The 19,704-nt window shown below is 33.5% G+C and overlaps 1 protein-coding gene across 4 annotated transcripts in view; it reads right to left on the bottom strand.

Moving 5' to 3' along the window:
* TECRL (trans-2,3-enoyl-CoA reductase like) overlaps positions 1 to 19,704 on the bottom strand; it is a 103,952-nt gene that overhangs the window by 73,136 nt on the left and 11,112 nt on the right. For all 4 annotated transcript variants that reach the window (XR_014813767.1, XR_014813768.1, XR_014813766.1 and 1 more), the window contains exon 2: positions 1,362 to 1,413. Coding sequence is in view for 1 of the 4 variants with exons in the window: in XM_021101380.2 (XP_020957039.1) it covers positions 1,362 to 1,413 (52 nt within the window). In the remaining 3 variants the exon portion in view is untranslated. The remainder of the gene's footprint in view (positions 1 to 1,361; positions 1,414 to 19,704) is intronic.

A 19,704-nucleotide genomic window follows, 5' to 3' on the forward strand; every position in this document is an offset into this window, starting at 1 on the left:
AATTATGTAGTAAGATACAAATCTGGAGCTTTCAATGCTTTAGAAAATATTGACAAAAATATACAGAGAATTTAATTACTATACTAAAAGTTAAAGAAATAATCCATGACAGATCTCTTTGCTTCTCTTATTTTATTCTTCTTTCTCTACTATAATGCATTTCTGGTTCTTATCTGCATATCCAAATCCTAAATGTCTTTAGGGTAAAATATCAGAATATACCATCCTCAAGAATCTTAACCTGGCTTAGCATATTTCAAATAATTCTTTTTCATCCTGCATATGCCTTATGTTCCTATTAAAAACTCAATAGATTTTCCCAAACATATTTATAAATTTAATATACATTGAATATTTCCCTATAAATAATAACAGATCACTTAATGAGGTAAATTTAACTATTAGAAAATTAAATAACATAATTTAGGTGCACTGTATGAAGAATTCCTGTGTGGAAGATATTTGACAAGTATAAGCACATGAAGTAAAAATTTTGCTCTATATTTGCTTTTTTGTGTGTGTGTCTTTTTGCCTTTTCTAGGGCCACTCCTGCGGCATATGGAGGTTCCCAGGTTAGGGATCTAATCGGAGCTGTAGCCACCGGCCTACGCCAGAGCCACAGCAACACGGGATCCGAGCCGCATCTGCGACCTATACCACAGCTCACGGCAACGCCGGATCCTTAACCCACTGAGCAAGGCCAGGGATCGAACCCGCAACCTCATGGTTCCTAGTCAGATTCGCTAACCACTGCGCCACAATGGGAACTCCTCTATATTTGCTTAAATAAAAATAACTACCTTTGTATTGGTTAATGCCTTTCATATATAAGAAGTTTCTTGTTAGAATGAAACATGTTCAAATAAACTAAAAGGGTATTGAAGTTCCCGCTGTGACACGGTGGGTTAGGAATCCAACTGCAGCAGCTCGGGTTGCTGCAGAGACACAGGTTCCATCCCCAGCCCCATGCAGTGAGTTAAAGGATCTGCATTGTCTAGGTTGCAGCCGTGGCTCAGATTCACTCCCTGGTCTAGGAACTTCCATATGCTGTGGGTGTGACCATAAAATAAAATAGAAAGAAAGAAAGAAAAAGGAAGGGAGGGAGGGAGGAAGGAAGGAAGGAAGGAAGGAAGGAAGAAAAAGGAGGACAGAAGGAAAGAAACTGAAAGAAGTTAAAGCATGGATTAGTTAGATATGAAAAGGTTATGATGAAGAGATATTTAGCATATTACTTCTGAGTTCCACATAAAGATATGGTTTCCAGGTACCCTTTCCATCATAATTTTTAACTTTTTCTCACAGATAAAATATGAACCAATTTGAAAAAAAGAGTATAGGTTGAAAATGTATATAAAACTTACATGCTTTGTGAAATTTTTGTTTAACATCCTGAATAGTAGACTTTTGTGTCACCTGAAAAAAAAAAAAAAGAAGATAGAATTATAAGGAGAAAGTGTTCATTTGTTTGCTATATATTTGTTTAAAAACATAATTTGTTTAAAGTGTAAAATAAGTATAAAATAGCCAGTTTGTTTTGTTTAGCTCTTTAATCACTACTGCTTTGACAGCCTTGAAACATTGTCTCAACATAGAGTTTTCCAGTTTTATATTTATATGTGATAATACTACTGTAATTCTGTGAGTTTATCCAAATTTTTATCTCCAAAATAATGAGGCCATCAATGAAAAGGGTGAGTAAATACACAAGAGAGACAAAAAGTAAAAATTTATCAGAGGAGCCCAGGGATAGAAAATTGATTTAATGAACAAAAGAGAGAAATGTTTACTTCAGAATAGTATGAGAAAAAAAAATCCAATCTATGTACCCTAGTCAGTTATGTTTTTAAAACTTCCATTCAAAAATACCATAGGTCGATCCAAAATATGTTAGATATGCTTTGATTCTTTAAGTATATTATTATTATTTGAGCCTAATCTACTAAAATTAAATATTTTTGTTATTTTTATTTTTTTGCTTTTTATGGCCGCACCTGCGGCATATGGAGGTTCCCAGGTTTAGGGGTCCAATCGGAGCTACAGCTGCCAGCCTATATACCAGAGCCACATCAACACAGGATCAGAGCCGCATCTGCAGCCTACACCACAGCTCACGGCAATGCCAGATCCATAACCCACTGAGCAAGGCCAGGAATCGAACACACAACCTCATGGTTCCTAGTCATATTTGTTTCTGCTCCACCACGACAGGAACTCTAAATTAACTCTGTCTAACGTTAGAAAAGTGAATAAAAGAACTGTTTCTTCATCTAAATAAGAAAATTCATGAGCATAAGGATTCTATCCAAATGCCTCAAGCCACACAGCAATTTTTGACTTTCTGACTTTGTTCAGATCGAACTTGCAAACTGGAATTCCCCCTCCACCTCTGATTCCTTCCACTGGCTTATGAAAAACCCAACAGTCCTCCACATCGAAGACACTTTTATGATCATGCAAGTAAAATTTATTTCCTTTCTCTAAACCTATATAAAATATTTTATGCATGATTTATTTTATATTTTTGCAATGTTAAAATGGCTAAAATGAAAAAAGTGCATAAAAGGATTATATGTGGCACTTTCCCAGGCAATTATTATTAACATTATTATGTTACATTTAATATTGTATTATATACCACAAGTATAACAATAAACACACTTATTTTACTATATTCCCCTCCCTCCTGTAACCAAGTGTGTGCTGTAACATTCAGAAAAAATAGTTTTTATTTTTCTATGTGTATAGTTCGCAACCAAGAAAGTTCTAAGATTCAAGCACTGAGGAGTGATATTAAGTTCCATTTGTGTTATGCTGTAAATAACAAAAGGATCTTAAATGATTCTCTCAGTATAACATTTTAAATGCTTCATAGCATTGTTTTTCTCTGGAAGATGTTAGGAAATACTTGAAAAAGTTTTTAGAGAGTGTATTTATATGCATATATATATATATATATTTGTATTCTTGAACATAGAATCCTTCATTTTAATTTTGCTCATTGAACTTTGATATTTGATTTATAGTTTTAAAATGTGATGCTTTCCTTTAAAAATGTTCATTGCTTTATCTCACTGTTATTTTATCACAAAATACTATTATAAGTTGCATCTTCTGACAGCGATGTCTAAAATCCACATGCTATTCTCTAGAGTAACAAATACTGCCCATCAGTCTTTTCAAGGGCCACCTAATTTTAAAAAAATGATAATAATTTTCATGACTAACAACTCCCCAGTTAGACTTTCCTATACTCACAGCTTCAGTTTTATGAGAGCACATGATCTTGTGTTTATGTGCTGGTGGTCCCAGCGGTCTGTGAGGTCCTTGAAGACCATGACCTTGTGTATTGTAATTTGCATTTCAACATCTAATACACCATATAACATATAATAAGTATTAAATCACTTTTGTTAAAGTTAAAAATAAAGGTGTGAGTGAAAAGTCCCATTAAAACAGATAGAAGCATCTTGATCTGTTATGAAGATCTGTTCAGAAGTAGACAAAGACTTCATATGGTCAAGTCTTTTGCTTCTTTCCAAACTAGAATATATTAAATGACAAATTTCTAAGATGACATATGCATATTTTTCTGAATTTGCAAACTTTCAAAACCAAGACTATGCTATCCTGAAAGAAACCTACATGTGGGAAGTGGGTTATTGCAAGTTTTTCACAAAGTTTTTAATTTATATTTTATTTCCTAAAATTACATTTGACTTTCACATGTTAAAAAAAAGTGCTGATTTTGAGTAAATCCTTGAGAATTGCCCTTTCTGGAGCAATTTTAGTCAAATACAGCAGAAAAAAATGTAATTAACCATTAAATGTTTCAGACAGTGTTGCTCAATTAGCCACCAGACTGTGCTTGATCTGCTCTTTAGTACTTTATGTACACTCAGAGCACAAAGAGAGGAAAAGATGATAACTAACCTAAAGTCTCAGAGCACATGAGACTTTCTGATTGCTAAATTGATGTCTCTGTAGCTTCATCAAGAAGTTTATTATTCATAATAACTTCTACATTTTAGCTGGTTTTACAACCACTTTAAAAGGATAGGCTACCATTATAATAATTTATTCACTTTTATAAACCACAATTAATTGTGGCAGATGGGAGAAATAAGTATTCCAATATCAGAAATACTGACATTCTCTTCTTTAATGTTTCTTTCCTATCTAAGGAAATTAATCTTAAAATGTTAAGTAGACAAGGTAAATAATGTTTGTTAGTTGAACCAACATTTTACTTCTAAATTTCAACTAATCATAGTTCAATTTTGGGTCATTGTTACTTTATTCAACACTTAAATTGATGCAATTACAAAAGGCTTTTTACTTTAAATAAAATTTTGGGTTTGCTTAAGTTTGCCACATGTGAATATACTGCAATATTTCACAAAAATTACACTGTTACTATGTTTTAAATGTCTAAGCCATTTTATCAGTAACTCTTTGAAATGAACAGATATATCAAGAATACTCTTTATCCTGCTTAGCAGAATAAAAATTAAATGGTAATGAAAAACAACTTGAATTTTTTTGACAGAGTAATTTCCATTTGCAAATCAAAAATTGTTAGTAAAAAAAAAAAAAAAAAAAAAAATTGGAGTTCCCGTCGTGGCTCAATGGTTAATGAATCCAACTAGGAACCATGAGGTTGCAGGTTCAGTCCCTGGCCTTGCTCAGTGGCTTAAGGATCCGGTGTTGCTGTGAGCTGTGGTGTAGGTCGCAGATGTGGCTAGCATCCTGCGTTGCCGTGGCTGTGGTGTAGGCCGGCGGCTACAGCTCCAATTAGACCCCTAGCCTGGGAACCTCCATATGCCAGGGGTGCGGCCCTAGAAAAGACAAAAAAAAGAAAAAAAATTGTTAGTAAACTTTGTAAAGAAATGTGTCTACTGAAGACACAGAGAGAATGTGCAGTATATATAAAACAAAGATACATAGAATATATAGTTGCATATACATTACTTAAAATGGACAGGCAGGGAGGTTTCTGAGTAAACAAATATTATTTTATTAGTACATACTCTTCAGATTGTGGGAGTTCCCATTGTGGATCAGGCAAAACAAACCTCACTAGATCCATGAGGATGTGGGTTAGACTCCTGGCCTCAGTCAGTGGGTTAAGGAGTCCGTGTTGCCATGAGCTGTGGTATATGTCACGGACACGGCTCGGATCTGGCATTGCTGTGGTTGTGGTATAGGTTGGCAGCTACAGCTCTGATTTGAACCCTAACCTGGGAATATCCATCTGCCAGGGGTATGGCTTTAAAAGGACAAAAACAAAAACAAAACAAAACAAAACTTTCCTTAAAAAAGACACATGCACCCACATGTTCATTACAGCTCTGTTTACAATAGCCAAGACATGGAAACAACCCAAATGTCCATTAACAGACAGTTGGATTAAGAAGATATGGTATATATACACAATGGAATAATACTCAGCCATAAAAAAGAACGAAATGCCGTTTGAGCAACATGGATGGAACTAGAGACTCTCATCCTGTGTGAAATAAGTCAGAGAAAGACAAATACCATATGATATCACTCATATCCAGTACCTAATATACAGCACAAATGAACCTTTCCATAGAAAAGAAAATCATGGACTTGGAGAATAGACTTGTGGTTGCTCTGGGGGAGGGGGAGGGAGTGGGAGGGATTGGGAGCTTGAGGTTAATGGATGCAAACTATTGCCTTTGGAATGGATTAACAATGAGATCCTGCTGGGTAGCACTGAGCACTATGTCTAGATACTTACAAAACAGCAAGACAATGGGAGAAAAAGTTATGTATGCGTGTATGTGTAACTGGGTCCCCATGCTGTACAGTCGGAAAAAAAACTGTTGGGGAAAATAACAATAAAAAATAAATTAAAAACAAAACAAAACCTTCAGATTGTAACTAAAATACAAATAAGCAATCTATTTTGTTAACACTTTAACGAATTTAGAACGTTTGGTGATTTTGTAGAATATCGAGGACTTTCTTTATGGATAAAAAAATGACACAACAGTATACATATATAGAAATATCAGTTTTAATAAGGTTTAAATGTTTTATTTTTATTATTAAAATTTTAAAACGTATTTTTATTTATTTTATTAAATTTTATTTTATATTGGAGTATAATTGATTTACAATGTATTAATTTCAGGAGTACAGCATAGTGATTCAGATATACATATGTGTGAGTGTGTGTGTGCCCATTCTTTTTCAGATTCTTTTCCCATATGGGTTATTACAGAATAATGAGTAGAATTCCCTGTGCTATACAGTAGGTCCTGATTGATTATCTTGTTTATATATAGTAGTGTGCATATGTTAATCCCAAACTCCTTATTTATCCCCCCCCAAACGTTTCCCCTTTGGTAACCATATGATCATTTTTGACATCTGTGAGTCTGTTTTGTTTTGTGAATAGATTTGTTTTTATCATTTTTTTTGGTTCCACATATCCATGATAGCATATGATTTTTGTCTTTGTCTTACTTCACTCAGTTTGGTAATCTCTAGGTTCATCCATGTTGCTGCAAATGGTATTATTTCATTCTTTTTATGGCTGAATAATATTCCACTGTATATATGTAGCACATCTTTGTTATTCATTCCGCTGTCAGTGGACATTTAGGTTGCTTCCATGTCTTGGCTATAGTAAATAGCACTGACATGAACATTGGGGTGCATGTAACTTTTCACATTATGGTTTTCTCCAGTTATCTGTCCAGGAGTGGTTTTGCTGGGTCATATGGTAGCTCTGTTTTTAAAGGAACCTCCATACTGTTCTCCACAGTGATTGCACAAATTTTTATTCTCACCAAGAGTGAAGGATGGTTCCCTTTTCTCCACACCCTCTCCAGCATTTATTGTTTCTAGACTTTTTGGTGATGGCCATTCTGACTGGAATGAGGTGATGCCTCACTGTAGTTTTGATTTGCTTTACTAATAATCGGTGATGTTGAGCATATTTGCACATGCATTTTGGCTATCTGTCTTCTTTGGAGAAATGACTATTTAAATCTTCTGACTTTTTTGTTTGTGTTGTTTGTTTTTGATAAAGAGCTGCATGAACTGTTTCTATATCTTGGAGATTAAGACCTTGTCAATTTCTTCATTTGCAAAGATTTTCTCCCATTCTGTGGGTTGTCTTTTCATTTTGTTTGTTTCCTTTGCTGTGCAAAAGGTTTTAAGTTTAATTAGTTCCCATTTGTTTATTTTTGTTTTTATGAATGTTTTAAATCTAACAATTTCATTTAGTATTTAAGAAATTAGAATTTTTTTGTATTCATCAATTTTATATCTTTATATACTACAACAAATTATCTTAAATGAGTTTTTGTTATGTCAAAATAATATCCATAATATATATATACATATATTTCACATTTTAGTATCATAACAAATGGTTATTTATGTGTTGTAATAACACATGTAGGCAATTCCATTTTAATTCAAAAATAAAAAACATTAATACATAAATTATTTAAAATTTTCACCATAGAAATATATTCATCTGGATAATAAGCTTTTTAATAAATAATTTACTTTCCAGTAAATTATGTGCAAATATAAATTTTATTTAGATACAGCTTAAATATTATTTTCTGACTACATGTTCATATAGATCATATAATATTATAAATATCAGAGTTGAGGGAAATATGATTAAAATATTACTTTGAATAGCTAATATTACCAAATATAATTTTATAGTTATTATATTATTATAATATGATGTATATAAATAAATATGATTTCAATAACCACTCTAAGACTAATACCTAACTTTTGTAATCTTTCAATAAACTTTAATGTGCTTTAGTGACTAGAATATTTATTTGTGATACCTATCACCAAGCCATTTCAATTTAATATGAAAATTGTAGTCTTTATATATTATTTATTGAATAAATGGCTTTTTCTATATACTTGATTTCAGTTTTGTAACTTGAAATTTTCACATATTGAAAATATGAAAAAAGTTTTAAATTGAAATTGTTTTGGTATTCTAACAAAATAAATAAAAATGTTTTATAAATTAGAAAATAACTCTGATTTTAACACAAAAATTTCCATGGTGAATAGGCTTTCTGGAATGTTTTTAGAATCTATATATATACCTAGGTTATACCTAGGTAAGAATATTTTAGGACTGTAGAGGCTCATGAAAACCACAGAATTGAAAACATGCTTTTAAGAATAAAAGCAAGCCTGTTGAAATTAATTTTTATGATTACCTCTGTGGTGACTTTGATTATCATTCCTATTGTAAGTTTGTGAATTCAAGAAAATAATCCTTGCACTCAGGAAAGTTTACATTTAACCTGATACTACTGAAATGAAGTCCAAATCATGAAGTGGCTTCTATGAACTACTTAAAACAGTATTATCTATGAGAAAACTAATAGGTTATCATTAAGAAAAAAAATCTGTTATAAACAGTAGTGATCGAATGACAATTACTTTCTTTTCCAAATAGTCAGTTGTATTATTGCATGAAACCAAATGCTATGTAAATAAAATAGTTAACCAATGAATGATAGTCTATTACCTATTGGTTTATCATTCAGCTTCATAATCATAGGTTAAAGACTATGTATGCTTAATCTGAATTAACTTATATTCACTTATTTGAAAAAGGTTATTTTTCCATAAATACAAAAATTCTATATCAATAACACAGTTCATCAAAATTTAAATGCAAATAAAATTAAATGGGGAATAAAAAGTCACTGATATATTTTAAATTCAGTTTGAATGTTCTTAAATATAATTGATAAAATATTTCAAGTGATAAACAGAATACAAAAGCTTTCTTGGGAGAAGTAAGAATTTATAATCTTGAGTGATAAACAGAATACAAAAGCTTTCTTGGGAGAAGTAAGAATTTATAATCTATTGAAAAATTATTGATTAAAACATAATTGCTTTTCAATTACTGATTTGCAGTGACAGTGAATTAGGATACTTACCAAAGTTGTTTTGTCTTCAGTTGTAAAACGGAAAGGTGACGTTTATGTATACTTCAATTACTATTGCCATAAAATGCATTTTGAATAAAGGCTCAAATATAGTGAAAATATGAAAGTGATAAGTTAGTATCTATCAATCTGTTTTGTGTATATGTATGTATGGATGGATACATATTTTTTATTAGTAATAAGAGTATGTTTTATCCTGTACTAATGTGACAGTTGTAAAAATAGCCACAATATTTTGCAAGTCCCAACAAAAAGATTTTATGTCCACAGATTTTAAGTTTAAGCTAGCTTTGTGATTCGCTTTAACCCAAAGCATGACTTGAAAGTGAGTCTGTGCATGTTGTAAATCTAAGACTCAAGACATCATGTTTTTCTATTCTTTCTGTTAATACCCTTGATCAGGTAAAGAAGCCTGAGTTAGCTTCCCAAGCAATGACAGACATATGGCTCTGTTGCACCCTTTCCTAGAACTCTCCCGGATCAGTCACTCAGCTACCTGGCAATGGGCTGCAAGTCCTGGAGAGCCCAGCAGACATCAACAGGTCTACTGAGAAGCTGTAAGCTAAATCACCCATAATAGAATAGTGAGATAAAAAAATGGCCTTTGTTTTAATTGCTGAGTTTTTGATTATTTGCTCTCAAGTGGTAAAGAACTATTAAAGACATTAATCTTGAGAAAGGACAAGGAAAAGAAATACAAAGCTCAATCATTTAATTGTAAGGATTATAAACGAATTCAGAAGAGTGGTGTTTAATGTTTAAAAATTTACGTCAGGTTTGTAAATCACCTGAGATGTTAACTGTGTTGTGTCATTGATTTTTTACACTTTTTCTACTGATGATATTAAAGACATATTGATTCATTTAAATAATACACTCAAATTTCAAATTCTACGTGCAAAAATGAAACTAACATGGTTCCACTATGAATTATGTCCTATATTTAACTTCAAAATAAAATTTAAGCTATTTGTAACTCACATAAATATTTAACCTTAATATTCAAGATACTCAGCATTTGCTTTTGAAAGGTATATACTGCAGTTAAACTGAATTTCAGCCAAAAAAAGGTAACAAGAAACAAAACCAAAATTTATAATGCATAAGATCTTAAAATGTTAGGTTTATTCCCCTAGTGATTCAAGGAAATCCCTATTTTAAGATTTGCAATATCTCCTGGGAAATGAGTTATTATGCCTAGCCAGTTTTCTAAAAATGTAGGATTTTTACCTACATCTTTAGGCATCACATATTTAAATCCATCTAATTTGAATATTTTTCTTCCTTGAATATATCGTATTGATTGTCCCACCAAGAGAAGGATAATTTAAATAGTTCTTGGGAACTGAAGATCTGTGGCAAATTTTAGTAAATATCTGTTCTGTTCATCATCTCTTCTCTCACTGCTGCTGGCCTTGGCTCTCTGGCTTACTTTGGTGAATGGAATGTGGACAGAAGAGGCAATGTCCATTTCAAGACTTAGATCTTAAGAGGCATTATGAGCTTTCCCATAACCATCTGGGAGCTACTGATTTCCACCATGATGAGTATATGTTCTGGAAGCTGGCTGTCATTTCTTGGACTTGTCCCTGCATGTGCTTGCCAAAGATGACACGTGTCTTTCTTGCTTAGAACGCTGGCAGCCACGATTTTTTCAACTAAGCAAATCAGTTAAGAGTATTTGAGAAATTAGGGTTCCATATATGATTAAAGTGAATGAACTTTGGGACATAAATTTTGGAGTTAATAACTTCATTGCAAAGAGTCTATGCCTACTCTGGTGGATTTATAATTGTTCAAAATATTTGTTGTCTTTCGTTGGTCAGGCCTCCTAGAGGGAATAATTGGTATCTCTACCTTGTTAAACTCAGGCCTGACACAGGCTAACCAGTGAAATGTATTTATCGTCCAAGCAGAAGTTTTAAGAGCCAGAGTATTGCTCACTTACTGTTATGGACTGAATGGTTGTGTGTTGCGAATTTCATGTGTTGAAATCCTAATCCACAATACGATGTTATTGGGAGCTAGGGGTCTTTGGGAGGTAACTAATTCATGAAGGTGGAGTTTTCATGATGGAATAGGTGTCCTTATAGAAGAAACGCTGCAGAGCCCTTAGTTCTCTAGATACACTGAAAAAGTAGCAGCCTGCAACCCTAAAGGGAGTCCCGACCAGAATCTGACCATGCTGGCACCCTGAACTTGGACTTTCAGCCTCCATAACTGTGAGAAGTAAATTTCTGTTGTTTAAAAGGCACCCCATATATGTCACTTTTTATAGCAGCCTAAACTGACTATAATACCCCTTCCCTGATCACTCTATGTGGAAACTGACATGACAATGACAAGAGCTGTTTCATCAGCCTGGTTGCAGGACTGGGAGCTCAGAGCACAGGCACAGCTCATCCACATTGGCATGCCATGAGTGAGAATTAAAATTTGTTTAAAGTTGTCCACCATTGATTATTTGGAGTCATTGCTTAATCTAGACTCAAAGTTACTCTTATTTGTTATATGTTGGTAGAACTTTTTTTTTTTAGATAACTAGATTAAACCTATTGATGTGAAAGGACCTCATACCTTATAACCTTGATAGATAGATTTAAAATGACTTCCAAAACATCAGGGATTACTTCAAATTTTTAAGTGATGGTCATACATTTCTTTTTATCTACTTCAAGAGTTACGCTACAGCTTTTAAAATATGGAAAATGTGAAATCAGCTTTAAGCAAAAGTAATTAGAGAAAAACCAACTTTAGAAAGTTTGTACTATTAATTATTTGACATCAAACCACAGAGATAGATGCTACAATTATTTATGCTTCACTGGCTCACTGCCCTCATAAATGCTACTATATAGTGCCAGCTACTGAGAGTGATTGCATTATTTTTCAAATTTCACTGTGTGTATGGCATGTTCACGGACGAATACATCCCCAACAATTAAACAAATTCTCAGTATTTTTCATCTTAGAACAATGAAAAATTTATTACTTAATGTGCCTGAAAATCTGAAAAATGTTGGTGGTTAAATGAGCCATGAAGCTTCAACACCTTCATTGCACCACTTTACATCCTGGATAAAAATAAGTCATTCTTTACCTGGAAAGCTAATCTAATGTATTCCCATGACTTTGCCATATATTTTCATGCCCTCAAGTTTATATCTCATACATTTTTCATAGCTGCAAACTTATATATACAACTGGATATTTAACATATCTACATGGATGTCTCATAGCAGTCACAAATTTAAATATCCAGAACTGAATGGTATATGAGTTAAGCCAAGAACTACTTCTACTATGTTAAGGACACCAATATTCAAACAGTTTTTTAAACCAGAGTCTTTATAGAAAATATGAATTTCAACCTCATTATCTGAGAAATCTCAGATTTCTATTAATTCAACATCTTATATTTAGAATCATCTCCCTTCTGCTGCCTATTTTATTCAATACCAATAACTAGAAATATATTAGATATTCATTAAATATATGGATATTCATTATCCATTGGAAATTAATATCCAATGGATAGATGGAGTAACAAAATCAATTTATTGAATCATATGCATAATAAAATATTTTATAAACCTGTCTTACAGTTTTTTTACATATGTTTATTAGATTATTTTATTTAATTTTTCAGGTTTATTGAGGTATAATTAACAATTTCAATGGTAAGATATTTGAAATGTACAGTATAATGATATGATATACATATATATTATTAAAGGATGTCCCCACTGAGCTAATTAACAAATCCATCATCTTACATATTTACCTTTTTTGGTTTTGATGAGAACACTTCTACTTTCTTGGCACATTTCAATTTACAATATAATGGTCTCAGCTATAGTCATCATGTTATACAGTAGACCCTCTGGCCTTATTCACCTTATAACTTAAAGTTGGTACCCTTTTACCAACCTCTTTTTATTTCCACCAACCTTCATCCACCACAATCACTTTTCTATTCTCTAATTTTCCAACTTAAAAAAATATTTTACATGTAAGTGAGACCATGTAGTATTTTTCTTGGACTTATTTCTCATAGTATAATGCTCTTCAGTTTCATCCATGCTGTTGCAATTGATAGAATTTCCTTCTTTTTAAAGGTTGAATACTATTTCATTGACTATATATGCAATGCATGTGTTATGTAATATATAGATTTTTTTCACACACATTTACATTATCCATTCATCTACAGACAGACACCCACGTTGTTTCCATACTTAGGCTGTTGTAAACAATGCTGCTATAAAAGTAGGAATACATATTTCTCTGAGATAATGTTCACTTCATTTGGGTGTATAACCAAAAGGTGGATTATTGGATTATATGGTAGTTCCATTCTCAATTTCTTGAGGAACCTCCTTACTGTTTTCCATAGTGACTGTGCCAATTTACATCCACACTAACTAGTCCACAGGGTTCCCTTTTTGTACATCCTGGTCAACACATGTTATCTCTTGTCTTTTTGACGATAGCCATTCTAACAAGAGTGAGATGATATCTCATTATGGTTTTGATTTGCATTTCCCTGACAATAATTTCAAGTACCTTTTCATTTACCTGCTGGCCATCTGAATGTCTTTGGGAAAAAAAAGTCCATTTAGTCCTTTGTCTATTTTAAAGTTGGGTTATTTATTTTTTTGCTATTGAGTTGTATGAGCTTCTTCTGTATTTTGGATATTAACGCTTTCTCAGATAGGTGGATTGCAAATTTTTATCCCATTTCATAGGTTGTTTTTTCATGTTATTTATTATTTACTTTACCATGCAGAAGCTTTTTAGTTTGATGTAACCCTGCCTTATAGAGGAAAAATTACATTTATGTATATACACCCATACATATATATACAAACATATATATGTGTCTTCCCCTTTTTCTCTTTGTCCCTTTGTTATGTTTTTCTAATGATGAAAGTATCTCTAATACTGAAGTGACAAAATCATAAATCTCATCTTTAATTCAAGTTTCATTGAATGCACCTGTTAGAACAGTCTAGGTCATGTTGCAAAACACACTGATTTGAAACAGCATATGTATGTTTTCACACACACTACATGTATATCACAGGTTGACTGGTGGAACTACTGTGCCTTTTCCTTTGTCTATGATCTATACTGACATAGTGGACATCATTTGGAACATTGCTTGTTTCCAAGGCAGATGCTAGGAGAAATGGTGGTGAAATTAGATTAGGTTCTTAAAGCTTCCATCAGGAAATAAGTACATGCCTTTCACTCTCATTTCCAAGCACAAAACAAGTTACTTCAAAGAGTTAGGCAGGTTTAATTCTACTATATTCCTGTATGAGAACCAGAAAAAAATCTTATTAAACAACACCAGAGGCTACCCTTCTGAGCAAATATTTGATCCACTATTCTCTACCCATGATTGTGTGTTTTCAGTGTACAATACATGTCATGCAAGCAGTGAAAAAATTCCTTTCAATTATGGTGTCAGTCTCAAAGTCCAAAGTGTCTGAAATATTTGAAATACTATATGAGACCTATGAACACAAAAACAAGATATCTCCTCTCCAAGAGCCCACTTCCTGCTCATGGATGTTGAAGAACCAAAAATAATTTTAGTGTTTCTAAAGTCAGATTCTCAAGAATGATTAAAATTTTTTTTAGAATATCACTATTCCTATCATTTATATCTTTTAAGTAAGTGCCATACACAATGCATGCCATTTTACTCTCATGATATATAGATATAAATAAAGAGAGGCTGGAAAATTTAGATTTTTTTCAGTTGGGGAGATAGGATATTAAACATATTTCATTTTCTCTCTTTTAAGTAAGACATCTGCTTTCCATACCTGAACAATAAAGACATGTTTCATGGGCACGGGAGAGAGATAAAATGGTCAGCACATCTGCTGTTAAATAAATAGAAGATCAACTGTTTTGCTACCTCAATTACGAAGTTGCTCCCATTACCAGTTTGGCTTTATGATTGCAAATAATCAATAAACCCTCCCCCACTGCATATGTCAGGCAGCTTAGTCCAGAAGTGGCAGCTATTAAGCGTGATAACAACATCATTCTCCTCAATGCTGAGCAGCTAGCATTTTTGAGAAACTTTTGTCAGTCATTTTTGAAAGTAGAAAAATTAGTCTTCAGTAGCTGTGCATAGCTTAAGCTTCTGGAGTGTACTCATCTCACAAGCTTAAATGTAGAAAAGGCAACCAAAGAATTCAAGGTCCTCTTTAAGACAATTTTAAAAGTAAAGTGTTGTTATTAAATACACTATGATACAAGAAGTATGACATAGGTGACCCAGGTGAGAAATTCTACCTCTGGATTTCTGGTTTCTATAAATTGAACAGACAGACTCTAGGTGACAAAGCAATAATGCAATTAACAAAACTATTTCTCCTGTAATAACAAATTCCAAATTCTATCCTTTTTTTTTTTTTTAAGGGCTGCACCCATGGCATATGGAAGTTCCCAGGATAGAGGTCAAATTGGAGCTGTCGCTGCCAGCCTACACCACAACCACAGCAATGCCAGATGTGAGCTGTGTCTGTGACCTACACCACAGCTCATGGCAACGCTGGATACTTAACCCACTGATCAAGGCCAGGGATCAAACCCATGGATCCTAGTTGGGTTGTTACCATTGAGCCACATTGGGAACTCCACAAATTCCAAATTCTATTTCACCTGGTGATATTGCAGAAACGATATGGGCTGTAACTACCTTTAATAGAAACTAGAGTATAATTAAAAGTATTTATATATTTACTCTATTTCACTACATACACTGTGGGTGTTTAGTGAAGACCCATGTAGAGTGCAGATCAGCCCATATGTTAGAGGTGATGCTAATTTAAACTAGGGTGGTAACAGTTCAGTGAGAAGACAAATTGTATACAGAATGAAATGAATTATTGATTGATTGGATGTAGTATAAAGAGGGAGAGATTCTAGAGATTCAGCAGCTTGATAAACTGTCTAAGCTGAGACTTTATTCATTAAACAGTTATCTTCATAGGTGAAATCTCTGTTGATGGGGACACTTTGATCACGTTGCAGTCAATTGTGGAGTGTTGGCCTCTTCAGCCTCCCAAATGAGTAACTTTGAGCCCACAACATGAGTGGATATGAAAAAAAATGGCACATTTCATTATATACACACTATGTGTTACAGAATCGCAGACATCAGATTCTCTTTTTAGGACTGATGTGGTGGTGAGTGGTGTATGTAATTAGAGGAAACACAATCAGGCACAGGGGAAATGGGTGTTTCTCTGTACAAAAGCAAAGCTAAACATCAAGTCCAGATCTTTTTCTGTTATAGTACAGTATAGCTTCAACATCAGTTAACTAGAAAAAAATTAGGTATTTTAGCCAAATTGTACTTACATAGTTAAACTGTGACACATATGGACCATTAATTTAAGTTATTAGATTCTATTATCAACAAAGGCTTAGGAAGATATTGTGTCTATGCAATGCCAGAAATGCTGATTGAAAAATAAAAGCAAATGAGTAAATTTATGTACCAAATAAGTAATTATAAATTAAGTAAATTTATATAATAAAATATATATATTACTTTTAAAAACTATTTGATTTTTTCTTCTCCCTTTGAAATAAATCAGTTTTTATTTTATCAATCAACACCTCAATGTTTGTCACTATTCTTGCTCTTTATTTTCTTCTGTCAAGAGTCAAAAGAATTCTATGTAAAATAGCTCTTTATATAAGAGTAGTTTCTCAGGAATTTTAGAGTGAGAGCTTTTTGAAATTTCTGTATCTATAAAAAAAGGAGTAGCATAAATCTGAATGATTGCCTGAGGATTCTATGGTAAAGTCTTGATTAAATTAACTCCAAGCTATATCAGAATTTTATTAAATGAACTTTAGGAGATGTAGGTAATAAATATATATTCAATGGCACACAGACCAGTATTGACAAATAAAAGGCTCAATTAGACAGGCAGTAATTCATCAAATATTTCATGAAAAGAAATTACTAACTACATTACATTTTGACTTTTAAAAAGCCAAATAACCGATAATTACAAAATCAGAAATACCCAAACATGAAATAATATTGCATGTTTATTTGGGAGGCAGTAAAAATGTGTAATGAGAACACTAAAACTGCAATAAGTAAGAACAGACAGCTAATAATTCACTGTTTTGACAAAATAATGTTAGAATGATGAGTTTATAAGAAGGCAGAGGTACAACATTCCTTGATTAAAGAGTAAGATCAGTTCTCAAATAAAATATGTGTTATCTAGATGCAGTAAGCAGTTCAAAATAAGTCTGTCTAAAAGAGAACTAACTTCTCATAGGAAAATAAATATGTGTGACATTCATAGGCTTTATGTGGTGACAGACTGACTGGCTCAAGTTACTTAGCTGAATCCCAGTAGATCAGTAGGGATTGAAAATTATTTGATGACTGTCAGTTTGAAAATTTACTAATAAAATACAATATAATCATGGTCTGGAGTCTGAAAAGTGTGCACATTTGAGACTCTTAAGTAGGTAGAGAATTCATCTTTGCCTGCCTTCCTAAATTCTCCAGAGGTGTCTTTATAGCAATATGCCTTCAGTTAAACCCTGAAAAGCCAAGGATGTAAGGCGTTTGCAGGAGATAATTTCTGCTCTAAGAAATTGCCATTTACTGGTAGAAATAGCCCCAGGATGATCTTTCAGTTTTCTGGGACTGTTTGTAACTGGAAGAAATTGTTAGAGCTGCTTTGTACAGTAGGAAAAAAAAAAAAAAAATCTGGAGTTCCTGTCATGGCACAGAAGAAGCGAATCCAACTAGGATCCTTAAAGTTGCAGTTTGATCTCTGGCTTTGCTCCGTGGGTTAAGGATCTGGTGTTGCTGTGAGCTGTGGTATAGGTTACAGATGTGGCTTGGATCCCACATTGCTGTGGTGTAGGCTGGCAGCTGCAGCTCTGATTCGACTCCTAGCCTGGCAACCCCCCATATGCCGCAGGAGCGGCCCTAAAAAGCAGAAGAAAAAAAAGAAAAGAAAAGAAAAGAAAAACAAAATCCATATGGGTTTAGCACCTTGTCCTTGCGTGTATTTTAGCTGATGTGATCTTGTGTTGGACTATTTACATGCGATTATCCATTACAATATGGGAAACATCTGAAGAGGAGGGAACAGATTAGGTGTGGTATGGTGTTTATGCTGCCTAGTGTGTATTACAAGGCCTACCAACTGAAGATCATATTTTTCAATGCATATGAAGAAAAATAAACAGGGAAAAAGGAGGGTAGGAAGAAGGAGAGAAGTGGAAGGTAGGCAGTGTTTCAAGATCAGGCCCCTGGAAGATATTCCTGTGGCTACTTGGTAAGAATCAGTTTAATGAGTTCCCACTGTGGAGCCATGGGTTAATGGTCTGGCTTGTCTCTGGCACTGCTGATTCATTCTCAGCCTGGAATAGTGGGTTAAGGCTCCAGGGTTGCTGCAGCTGGGCGTAGCTCGCAGATGTGGCTAGGGTTTGATCCCTGGCTCAGAAACTTCCATATGCTGCAAAAAAATAAAATAAAATAATAATAATCAATTGAAAGCATTTTAACAATGCTTCAAACAATGATTGCCTTCAGTCCTTTGAGCTTTTATTATGTAGTCATACAAATAGCATAGTTTTTACAGCAGACAGTAAGATGCAATATCAATATACATAAATCTAAGATCACCTACATTTATGTATAATTTAGGACTATGTGGTGCCTAGATACTGCCATTACACATATTCTAGCAAAAAATATATATATAAATCTCATCACTCCTATGTTTCTAACAATGCAAACTGAAGACTTCAGGAGCACAAACATGTGGCTAAAAACATGCATTGTGAGGATATTAAACGTCTTAATGTGATATAAATATCAGTTTCCACTGGCTGCAGCATTGTGCCTTCAGTCCTCTATCCCTTAAATAATGTAAAATATATCTAAAATATAGAATGTTTATTTCTTAACATTGCCTGACATTACCACTCATTTGTTAAATACTTACATTATGAGGGATAGTTACAGAAAAGTTGTATTAGATAACTTGGAACACTGAGGTCAGTACAAGGAACAATAAAAAAAAAAAGTATGTTAGATTTAAGTAACTTTGAGATCACAGCAACAAGTTAGATAATGATTTTGAGAATTCTTTGTCAGGCTACCAGAAAGAACAGTAAAATGCTCATCCAGACAAGGTACAGTCTTAACATACAATTTCCTTTAATTTCTCAAAAAAAAAAAAAAAATCACAAGCATAAAAAGGTCACACCAAAAATACTTCACAAAATCACATTATGTAAGCACAGTCTTTCTCTTTTTTTTTTTTGTTTTAACTGTTAGATTATGAAAGAACTAAGAATTCCTTCATTGTGAACTTTCTAATAGTACAGCATGCATATCTTCAGGTTTTGTGGAGTTTAGCTAAGCCATCCACGTGTGGTATCACTGCCTGACTTCCCTATTGATTGACCAAGCAGCCTGCAGTGACCTTAAACTGACTTGCCCCCCAGGCAAGCTGATGCCTGGGCAGTAGCCCTGAGCCACAAGTAAATGTAAGCTTCTGAAATGATTCCCCAGCAGCTCTTATGATCACAGTTGCCTCTGCCTGCCAAGGCCTCCTCCTTATGTACTCCTGGACTCAGGGTTTACCACAATCTTGTTCTTGTGGTTTGAATGGATCCATCTGGCCTTAGCCCAGAAACCTGAAAG

This window comes from Sus scrofa, chromosome 8 (assembly GCF_054392235.1).
Source record: "Sus scrofa isolate SSC_HxYL_T2T_F1_AM1 chromosome 8, Sscrofa_HxYL_maternal_Yorkshire_Landrace_v2.0, whole genome shotgun sequence".
NCBI classification, from domain to species: domain Eukaryota; kingdom Metazoa; phylum Chordata; class Mammalia; order Artiodactyla; family Suidae; genus Sus; species Sus scrofa.